The 11,734-nt window shown below is 33.3% G+C and overlaps 1 protein-coding gene across 1 annotated transcript in view; it reads right to left on the bottom strand.

The window, feature by feature from the left end:
- Positions 1 to 445: 445 nt before the first annotated feature.
- Positions 446 to 11,734, bottom strand: part of HFM1 (helicase for meiosis 1) — a 101,721-nt gene continuing 90,432 nt past the window's right edge. Inside the window, exons 34-38 of the mRNA XM_045547552.1 lie at positions 7,334 to 7,579; positions 5,447 to 5,537; positions 2,027 to 2,138; positions 1,790 to 1,941; positions 446 to 937 (exon numbers count right to left, since the gene is read on the bottom strand). Of these exons, the coding sequence (XP_045403508.1) occupies positions 868 to 937; positions 1,790 to 1,941; positions 2,027 to 2,138; positions 5,447 to 5,537; positions 7,334 to 7,579 (671 nt within the window). The 3' untranslated portion in view covers positions 446 to 867. The remainder of the gene's footprint in view (positions 938 to 1,789; positions 1,942 to 2,026; positions 2,139 to 5,446; positions 5,538 to 7,333; positions 7,580 to 11,734) is intronic.

Genomic DNA, 11,734 nt, shown 5'->3' with positions numbered 1-11,734 from the left:
AAGTTTAATACATATGATGCCTCATAAATGTTTACTAATAATAACCTTAACAATTTCATCTGGAAGTTTCTCTTCTTCCTTATCTCACCTCTAAGGTTTTTATGCTTAAAAAATTTTTTCTAAAATGTCTTAAGTAGGCTTCAATTTCACAGAGTATCTATAAATAAATTAGATAATAAGCATTGCTTAGGGTGCCTATATACTACTTATCAATAAATAAATTTGAAATATATTTCATTGGAAAATAATAAAACATCTTTTTGCTTAGTAAAAGTCAACGTAACAAAGTTTTAGAATTCACAACATTGAAAAACAAGCCACTGTAAAAGTGATTAATGTTTCATTTATTATTGCTCAAAGTTAGATAACAATAGATTTAAACAGATATTGAATTCTTAAAAATCTTTAGTAAAACAAAATACATGAGAACAATATTAGTGAATAATCCATATAATAAATAGAGTGACTAACTTAGCATTTTTCCCCATACTTTTAATATCTGGATAACTTAGCATTATTTTACTTTCACAGAATACCTTTCTTCTTGTTAAGAAAATACACAAAAGTTTTAAATTGGTTCTTGCCAAAATTCAATTAATAACCAAATAATTATTTCTGAGTGCAACTTAATTATCAGTTTATTGAAACAAAGCCACTGTGAAAGTGTTTTCCAAGGAGTACAATATAATGGGAAAATAAGTCCATCTATTTTATTACAAGAAAAGTCAGCAAAACTGATCAAATTCAAGATAAGAAAATCTGAACAAACATGACTGACTTTTTAAAAATAAAAAGCATACTTTGTGATTAGGTGTCTTTATACTTTGTCTTATTAACATAAGAAGTATTTGCAGGGGGGAGGTTGTTTTAGAAAATACCATCAAATATTCCCAGAAAAGACTTCATTTCATCAGCTTCATCATCAGGATGATACCTACTGGGGGGAAAAAAGCAAAAGGAAAAATTTAAAAAAATTTTTGTAACAATTTATTTTAAAACACACAGTAAATAGTGTAATACTAACAAACAAGCTTAAAGATTTCTGTGAGGTTAATATATCAAATGACCTCCAGTATGCATAACTTTGTAGGAAATCTATGGGAAAAATTAGACTTCATAAATTGTAAAAGGTAAGGACTGTAAAGGTATTTCTTTAAACATATTAAAAGGTAATGCCATTTAATAAAAGGGTGAACAGGTTGGTCTGAGTGCAGTGGTGTTTACAATTAATTGACCATATCCCACCGCTTCACTTGACTAGCCTAAAAAAAAAAAAAAAAAAAAAAAAGGTGTAAAGAGGTCTCTAACTCTTTAAGAAGGAGAAACTGCTCCAGAGTCTCCCTTTCTAAAATGGCTACCTGTAGTAGGGACGCTGATTAGATTTACTGTGACTGAAATTCACTGAACCTGTTGAATTGTGAAATAACTAGCTGGCTAAAATACAACTTGAACTTTTGAAAATTAGCTTATCTCATTTGGATTTCTCAAGTGACTTTACACTTTACGCAATTAACACACTGTGTTCAAATCTGTAAAAATAAGTTTATCGGCTCAATATGATGTGTCCATTAATAGCATTAAACATATAGGTTTTCAAAAATTAGATATCTGATATTATGAAACATCTTACGGAGCTTAGCTCACCAGCAGTCTAAAATTTCAATGTCTTTAATAAATAAAAAGTTTAGGCTCTGATCGTTAAAATGAACCAAGGAAAAAGGAATGCTGAAATTTCTTTGTAAAAGGTTTTTATTGGCATAATCTTGAAATGTCCTTAAAGAGTTCTTACCCAAAATCAATTTCCTTTTTACATTCACTGTTTCTAATAAAAACATCCACTTTCTTAAAATTTGAACAATTTGATTTTTTTTCAGAGTGAGTAAAGCATAGTTTCTCAATCTCTGGTGACAGACTTTGTTGTTTCCTTTCTTGTAAATGGACCTATATTTTGAGGTAAAAAAATATCAATCATTGAAAGTTTAAGCATTCAGGCAAAACTTAAAAGGAAAAAAGTGCTTTTTCTTACAATATTTTCATTTCCAGCTTGTTGAGGTAGTTTTGTCATGGAGGATGCACCAAACTTGGACATAGCAGCATTTGATAAATAAATATCTGGCTTCTCATGTGATGAAACAAAACTAAAAATTAAAATTAATTATTTGTAAAATATGACAAACAGAGAAATAAACTATTCTAATTTGGATCATGGTGATTTTTTTTAAGAAATATGATTAAATTTTATCACACTTATCACAAAAAATTGATGATGTTTCTTATGCTCATGGAGAACTTGGAATATTTCCTTTCTTTTGGACCAAACCACAATTTATATATTCCAAATTAGGTAAGAATACTATTTTTAAGGGACTACAGAAATAATCATTCAACAATTTTCTTTAAAATTGAGTCTTATGCTTAATTGTCCATTACCTATAATCCTGTAAATCTTTTCTAAATGCTATTTGCTTAACTTTTAATTTCCTTCCCTATTCTGGTCTCACTGTAGACAGACATTTTTAGTTATATACTTACATGAAATTGAATACTAAAATTCACACTTAACCTTCTGTGTTAATTCACTCATTAAAACACATTTATTATTTATTACCATAAGCCAGATATTGTACTAGGAGCTAAGTATAAAGTGGTAAAAAAAAAAAAACCAAAACCAAAAAACCCTCAAGGGGTTACCATCTAGTAGAGGAGCAGACAATGAATAAAAACAAATATATATACAATTATAGGTGTTGAAATCATACGAAGGAAATGAACTGGGTAATATCATAAGAAATAACAGTGTGGAGGCATAAACCCATTTTAAAAAGATGGTCATCAATGCATCTCTGAGGAGGTGACAATTTAAGCTGACAAAAGCTAAAATGTGAAGCTATGCAAGCAGCAATGAGCAGTCAGTGGGGGTAGGGAAGAATCACATATACTGATAGGGTTGGATCTTTTTGTCTTTGACTAATAAATACGTATGTGATCAAAAAAATTAAAATAGTAAAAAGGGCATAAAAAAAGCAAGTCACCCCAGATCCTCAGGTCCCTCAGGCCTTTTTCCCATTGGCAATTTCTGATACCAATTTCTGATACCTCTGATTCTCAGAGGCTTCTTATTTAGGATCCATTTTTATTTTATTTTTTTCTAATTTCTTTTTTTTTTCTTCCCTGCAGCTGCTAACTAACCGAGACGTATTATGATCCATTTTTAAACCCACTTATCTTCTGTTAGTCACTTCTAAAATCTTCCACAATTTATTTGTAGTTTTTCAAAGGTATGGTGCACAAAACTGTTCATGTGCCTTACTATCTTCCTACTTATCTATTTTTTGCTTCTCTACACCCACAGATCTGTTTTACTTTGATGCTTATAGCTGTTTATTCTATATGACTCAGAATTAGAACCAGTGAATAAAAGTGATAAAAAGACAAATTTTAGCCAAATAGTTTTAAAAGCTATTGAATGGTCTGAGAAATCCAAACCTGGAACAAGTGGTTTTGTAGTAAACGAGCTCCTGGGTAGAGATGGCATGATTACTTGCCAGTGACGTTGAATGATAATTCAAGGATCTACTGTGGGGGAGACTAAATTATATTTAAATTATGTCCCCTTAGCTTTGGAATTCTATGAAATCTATGATTCTGTGATGCTAATGCTAATGATCAGTAAAATGACTAATAGCAAAAATTCCAAATGACACCACAAATTTAGTATCTGTTTTTAAAGCAGAGAAATAAATAATCTTTAAGTAGAAAACTGGAAGCTAAATATAATAAAAAGTTGTCAATTTTTTTTGTTTGTTTTAGAAAGTTTTAGCTTTGGCCATAATTTCTCTCCCTTGATTTCGAATCAAGTCTAATATTTCCAATTGCATTTTGCATTTCTGCAAAAATACTTCAAATTGAACATTTCTAAAATTATTGTTTTCCATTCCAAAGCTCTTATGTTTCTTATATCCTCAAATTACATCTCCATTTACCCATTGCCATTGATTCTTCCCTCTTTCTCAGCTATCGTATCCTCTCAATTGCCAAACTGAATCTGCTTTATTTCAGAAAGGTTTTAAAAATCCAACCCTACTTCTCTGTTTCTATCACCTCTGCCCTAGGTTAGACCTCATCATAATCTGGTTTTCTTATTGGCCACCATGCCTCTGGTGGTTCCACTCTCTATAATTCACTCTACATATTGCTGCTCGAATGATTTTTTCCTAATCAAATTGTTTTTCCTGTGCTTAAATATTTTGGATGGCTTCTCACTGCCTACCATACAGATCAAAAACTAGAGGCCGCTTGGCTACATCTGGCCTACAGACATTATTATCATTATTATCATTATTAGTATTATTATTATTATTTGGAGAGGATACTGCAGAGTCCATTACATATTTTTGAAATAGTTGCCAAAATTTAAAAATCATGAAACACCACATAAGATTTCAGATTCCTAGCTTTTCTTGAAAACTAAGAATATTTGACAACACTAGATTCACATTTTCTGTGTAGCAACAACTGGAGAAGAGTAATAGTTGTTCCCTTTATTTTTTTTATTTTTATTTTTATTTTTTTGTTGTTGTTGCCCAGGCTACAGTGAGTGACGTGGTGTCAGCCTAGCTCACAGCAACCTCAAACTCCTCAGCTTAAGTGATCCTACTGTCTCAGCCTCCCGAGTAGCTGGGACTACAGGCATGTGCCACCATGCCCGGCTAATTTTTTCCATACATATTTTTAGTTGGCCAGATAATTTCTTTCTATTTTAGTAGAGATGGGGTCTCGCTCTTGCTCAGGCTGGTCTCAAACTCCTGACCTCGAGTGATCCACCCGCCTCGGCCTCCCAGAGTGCTAGGATTACAGGCGTGAGCCACCCCGCCCAGCCAGTTGTTCCCTTTAGATGGGAAACTCTACAGTTGGCTTTGGCCCACCAAATCCTGAAGGCATTTGGGTTTGTGACTCCTGACTGACTAGATACAGTACAGAGTTTACACGTGATATTCAAGGCCCTTACAATCAGACCTCAGCAATCTCAGCTTTAATGGTGTGGCCATATATACCATACGTTACTGATCCTTGATCATGGAATGCCTTTTTAAGCCTTATCCCTTTACAGATGCTTCTTTATGTCTGGAATGCCTATCTGCCTCTTTTCTATTTGTTAAACTCCTATTTAGTTTTCAAGTTATATAAAAAATGAAGATTCCTGGGCTTCAGGCCCAGAAATAAAGATTCAATAGGTCTAATGTGGGCTCAGGAATGTGCATTTTTAATATGCACCCCTAGGTGGTGTGAAAACAGCACTTTGAGAAACAAACCTCTAAGAAGGTTTAGGTTGGCTAATATCTTATAGCTTTTCTCTGACATCTAATGACTTGATCCCTCCATCTTCAATTATGAATCAAGAGGCTATAAAGTTGTAAATATTACAAACCAAAGTTCTAAAACTTGCCTGTTTGACATTTCTCCTTGGAATTTGCTCTTTGACTCTTGTAGCAGTAGCTTACTTCCCCAGGTAGTTGAACTCAAAGTGTTTCCAAGGCCTACGTAAAGAGATAACATTTTGAAATAAAATACCAGGAAACAGGTGAATGAATTGTTTCACAAGTTCTACAAGGGCTCTTGCCAACAGATACAATCTAGTTAAGGAAGGAATAAATAATCCTTCCCAATCATCAAATTTAATATTTTTATGTTTTTGTAAGCATTTATTTATTTTAGAGATGAGGTCTTGCTATATTGCCCATGCTGGCCTCAAACTCCGGGGCTCATACAATCCTCCCTCAGCCTCCAGAGTAGCTTAGACTACGGATGCATGCCACCATACTGGCTAATCAAATTTAATTTGCATAGAAAAATAAGGGCACAAAGCTAAGGGAATAAAACCATACAACACACAGGTTAGCTTATTAGTCACTATGTTAAAAGGACCTCAAACCACTTGTGATGTTGTTAAATATATATTTGATCTTTGACTCCTATTTCTTTCTCCAGGTAGATAGTGTCAGATTGAACTGCCTTGCAGGAACACAGCTGTTGTCCACTGCAGAATTGATTGCTTGCTTGGTGTGTGGGAGAAAAAAACCCACACATTTGGTCGCAGAACCCTTCTGTTTTGATTGTGGTGTGAAAGCAGAGGAAAAACAGTTTGTGTTTTTCCACTCACCACCATTATTTATATATTTATATTTTAATTCATGAAAATGATCAAGTCAAAATTTAGTCAATATTTTCAATTGTGTGCACATTATCATTTAAAGTGCTTTATATATGGGGGAAATGGCATTTATTGAGATTGATTTTCCCAGAGACAAAGCTATGCCCTCATGATTAGGCTACCTCCAAAAGATCAATACACATTGCCTATTAACTTGCAGTGCACAATGACATTTAAGCTTGAGGTAGGGATTGGTAGTTGTCCAGTGATATACAAAACTGTGCCTAATGACCCCATACTACAGAGATTTTCCTGGCCTAGTTTGTGAATGTGGTCAAATCCTGTTTTTTCTAGGAGTATTAGCTGTTTAGGTAACTCTTAGGGCCCTGAAACAATATTGCAACTTCTAACTATTCCCTTAGAAAGATTTTTTTTTAAGAACATGAGATGGTACAGTAAGAGGCAACTATAATTGTGGGAATAAGAGTGCACTGAGAAGGCTGAGCAACTGATTTCCTTCTGTCACTCCTCATAGGAGAGAGTATCTCAATTTGCTATCGTTTTATACTTTAAGAAGATTTTCAATTCTTAGTTTTAGTGAAATAGCGTGAATTTACCTTTAACTCAAAGAACTAAGTCCCATCATTTTGGGGTTCTATATGACTTAAATTCAATTTCCAATACAGAGGAAACAAATCCTTTCTTATTTATTTATTTATACATGAAAAGTCAATATTTTTACTAGAAATAAAAATGATTTTATTTTATTTGCAAGCAGAAGAATATTTTTTAAAATAGAATATTTTTGTCCTTTACAAATATTTGCAGACCAGGTGTGATCTGAGAATGGAGAGCAGGATAGGCTGGTTTATGTCAGAAAATTCAGTAAATAATCTGAATTTAAATAGGGTCTTTCACAAGACAGGATCAACAGAATAGGAAAAGCTCACTTGCTATATCATTATCATGGAATCACCTGACCTCTGTCCACAGTGGGGGAAAATGCTCTTTGTAGAAGGATCACACTTTCAGTTTTGCTAAAAATTATAATCTTAACAAACCAAATCAAATCTAATTAAACAAGCTCACAAAAAAGGCAAAGAAACATAGTTCTAGGAGCTGAAATAAAAAATATTCCAGGAATTTCTAATAAAATTAATTCATGCTAAAATATAATTTTACCTGACGTTTTTGTCTTTGCAGTATCAGTTGAAAAGCTAGTAACTTCTATTAAGCTTTCATCATCAAAATCATCCCAAACTTCATCTCCTAATTCAAAGTTCACATTCAAAACTTCTGAAAATGGAGAGTTGCTTTTATCTGCATCTGTCAAATTTTGATTTCCAGATACATTAAGATTTCCACTGAATAACACTGTTTGAAGGGTTTTCTCATTTGAAGTTGTAGAATAGTTCCATCTAGAAAAATCTGTTATATATATGTATAAAAGAGTATAGGTACTTTTTTAACCACAAGTATCATAATCTATTGATAATATCAAACACAGCTTTCAACTACTAAACAGAGGTCTTGAGTAGTAGTTTTCAAAAGCATTTAAGCATTGTTGAATATTGTATTCAGCCAATTCTATTAACTGTATTATATGTACTGATACTTGCACTAAATTTAATTTTCAATAAATTTTTTAGACAGAATTAATTTTTCCTCTTAATTCTTATGTAAGAATAACTCTACTCCATGATTGGATTATAATAACTTCTAAAATGTTCTTGCTCCTCCGGCTTTTCTCCCTGCAAGTTAATTTTTGGTATTGTTATAAAATATATTTGTCTAAAATATTTATTTATTTTTTCCCTGCTAAAAAATTCTCAGTATTAATCATTGTTTATAGCATGGGTTGAGAGCTAGACTACCTGGGTGAAAATTCCACCTCTCATTTATTATTAATAGTTGTGTGGTCTTAGACAAATTGTTCAAATTTCATGACTCTGCTAATCGGTGTAATAATAGTACCAACCTCAAAAGACTGTCATGGAAACTAAATGTCTTTATTTGCAGTTTTGCATAGTAGTATAATAACAAATGTTTAATAACTGTCTCTTCAAAAAGCATATGCATATGTATACATACATGTTTATTATAAACTGTACTGATATATAGGATGTGTAGCACACAATTTGTAAGTAATAATAAAATATATAGTATGCTTAAATGTAAATTTCATATATCTAATTGATTCTTGCTGAATGTTTTCATTGAATTTTGCTACTCTTCTATCTGTAGTCAACCTATGGTTGCATCCGATGAATGCAGTTCTCACGTGAATGTTGTTTGATATTTTTGTTGACTTTAACAAGTAAGATGAAAATAAAACAACACAGACACATGTTGGGCCTTCACTCATACATCACTGCCTTTAGCAACTTCTTTGCTGAATTTGATAGTAGTTATTAAATACTAGAAGAATATTCCCTCAATTTTTTGGGTTATTCACAATGTGATGGCTATAGTAACAACACACTGTTAAGTTTAATCTACTCTATTAACATTTTATCTATCACTTTCTTAAGTCTAAACAATTAACAAAACAATAAATCAAACCCTGATTGGTAGTGTTTGCTGATTACCATGATATAAATACTCCCCCATAACTGATGTCAAGCTACTAATGTGACATAATTGAATGAGAAGTTGGGAGGAAATGCACAGCAGCACCCTATTATACAGTATTTCCACCATATAGATAAATAACCTCAAGAACACAGATAACAATAAAATGTGGTAGAATAATTAGGAAGTGATGAATGTTAAGTATTTTTGCCTCTGTTTTTAACATAATTTATAAAATTAAATTTTTAACAATGGCTGAAAGATTCCTAAAAATTTAACAATCATCTCTCATAAGTCAGTAGAATCTTGCTCACGTACACGACTAAATTTCCTCCACTTTAAATATCCTCTATCATCTTCTTCACCTATCCAAATCCTTCTTTATCCTTTAACCGTACCTACAACATTAGTCCACATTATTCTACTTTTGCATGTTGATACATACACTCACACAATATGGTATATACTGAAAATGAAAGTAGCTACAGAGTGCAATGGGAATGCAGAGGAAACAGGAACTAAACCTGAAATGGGAGTGAGACAGACTCCTTTAGGGTGATAACACATGAAGGAACAGCAGTAGGAATTTGAGCTTGATAGAGCCGTAGTTGTGGAGCAGGGCAAGAAAGAAAGGCAAACTATTCCATAAGGGAGAATACCATGTAAAATACATAGCAGTATGAGAGATCAGACATTGGGAAACTATAAGTTTTCAGGATTTCTGGAGCACAAAGTAGAAGAAGGCAGGGCCCATTGCAACTACACAGGTAGTTAAGTGCCAGGTCATGTTCAACCTTGTTTGCCATATTAAGGAGATTTTTATTTTTTTCTTACAGGCAAAGCATAACTATTGAAGATGTCTTAGCAAAAGATTTACATGACCACAGATGCCTGTTAGATCACTCCAAATAGTTATGGATTGAAGGATAATGAGACTAGAAGTAGAGAGAAAAGTAAGAAAGTTATTGCAGTAAATGAGAGATGAATTCTTAGGCTAGAGTATCAGTAGAAATGATTGAGAGGAAACAACAGATATGAGAGGTCTGTAGGAGGTAAAATAATTAAGATTTGGTGATTAATTATACATGGGGTGAGATATTTAGGATGACTCTTTTTCTGCCTTTAGCAGCTTAGAAAAGAAGAGAGTTTATTCATCGAGCTAAGGGAGAAAGAGAGGGAACAGAGTGAGGTACAAAGAACATAGAGTTCAGATGCTAACATGTTAACTTTTAGGTGCATATGCCCAGGAAGGTGATCATATAGTTGAATTTGGAGTTAGACAGAAAGATCTAGATGGGAGACACAGATTTAGAAATCACCAGAACAGAGTTAGTGATTGAAGTTTTTGAAGTGAGAAGAATAAAGAAGCAAAAACAACACCACCAACAACAAAAGAAGCCTTTTGCAACATCAACAAAAAGAAAAGCCCAAGCAGTGGAGAAGCAGTGGAAGAACCAATAGAATGGTTTAATTGAAACCAAAGGAGACATTTCCAAAAGGAAGGAAAGACCAGAAGTATCAAATACTATTAAATACAAAGGTCAAAGAGAATAAAAGTTGAAAATGGTTCACTGAATTCAGGACTTAGGAGGTCACTAAATGGCCAGAGCAAAAGCAGTTTCAAAGGAGTGATGGAGACAAAACCCAAATTTTAATGAAGAGTGACTATGATGTAAGGAAGTGAGCACATTGAGTTCAAGAATTTTTGTTTTGATGAGAAAGCAAGAGATAGAGGGTATAGGAACTCTAGAATTCTGTTTTTTGTCTGCCTGGCATGCTTTCCCTTCTTTTAGGAGGAGTACCCCCCTTTTCCTTTGGAGGAACTATGTCTACCATTCCATGTGATCTTGATGAGGCCATCATTCATAGCACCCTACCTTCCCTGGGGCTACAGGGATAAAATGACCCAATCCCCAAGCTATAGGGATTGATTAAGGAATGAACTCATGACTAAAATGAGGCCAGTTTGAATGAATCCTGGTCTGCCAAAGTGAACAGGGAAGACTGCTTTTTTCCACTGAAGCTGCTAAACTGGGAAGAGGTAAGTTAGGGGTTATCAGGCATGTGAGAAAGGCTATTTAAAAAATAAAGCCAATTAGCAACAAGCACAGCTAAAAGATTGAGAGAAAGCTAGAGGCATGATGAGATTACTTGAATGCCTTGATCTAGCCAAGATTAAAGCCAGATACATGTCTGGGCTTTTCAGTTTATATGAGACAATCAGTTTCCTTTTTTTGTGCTTAAGTCACTTTGAGTAGAATTTGTATCACTTATAATCATAAAGGTCATGACTAGCAAGATGGGAACACAGAGCTGAAGAAAGAAGAGGCTTGAGCATGTTTACATGCTAAAAAGAAAGATATAATAGAGAGAAGAGAATGGAAATATGGGAAAGAGAAGAGGGATAATTGGTCTTCTGAAGTCCCAGGGAAGACAGGATTGGGTAGTATTAAGATTAAAGGGAAAGAGATAAACCTTGAATAGAAGAAAAGATAATTCTTCTTTTAAGACAAATAGAGGGTTAAGTGTGGGTGCAAAGACAGAGAATTATATAGTTGGGGGTGGAAAGTTGAAAGAGTTCATATACTATTTGTTCAATTTTCAATTCTCTACTGATAACTAAAAGTCAATTTCATTTTATAGAAATGGCTTTGGACTGGGAATCAAGAGATATGGAATCTATTTCTGGCCCTGCCATTAATTAGATATGTGATTTTTGGGCAAGTCATTTAAACTCTTGGAGTCTTGGCTTCTTTCACTATCAAATGAGAAATTGCACAAAGGTCCCTTCCAATATAAATTTCATGATTCAACATATTTTCTTATATAATTTCTGATATTTTTTCTTCCCTCCTTCTTTAAACTAGAATAGAGATGATAAAAATTGCCATGTTTTTCTTAAAACATTCTCAAAAGTAGTATTTGAATACATTTAAAGTATGTTTTGCCACCAAAGACTAATATGTGAAAAGTATTATAAATATACCCAATTACTACTACTAACAGTACCAG

This window comes from Lemur catta, chromosome 3, assembly GCF_020740605.2.
Source record: "Lemur catta isolate mLemCat1 chromosome 3, mLemCat1.pri, whole genome shotgun sequence".
Classification (NCBI taxonomy): Eukaryota; Metazoa; Chordata; class Mammalia; order Primates; family Lemuridae; genus Lemur; species Lemur catta.
The sequence above is the reverse complement of the archived record's forward strand: the minus strand, read 5'-3'. Positions and strand labels throughout refer to the sequence as shown.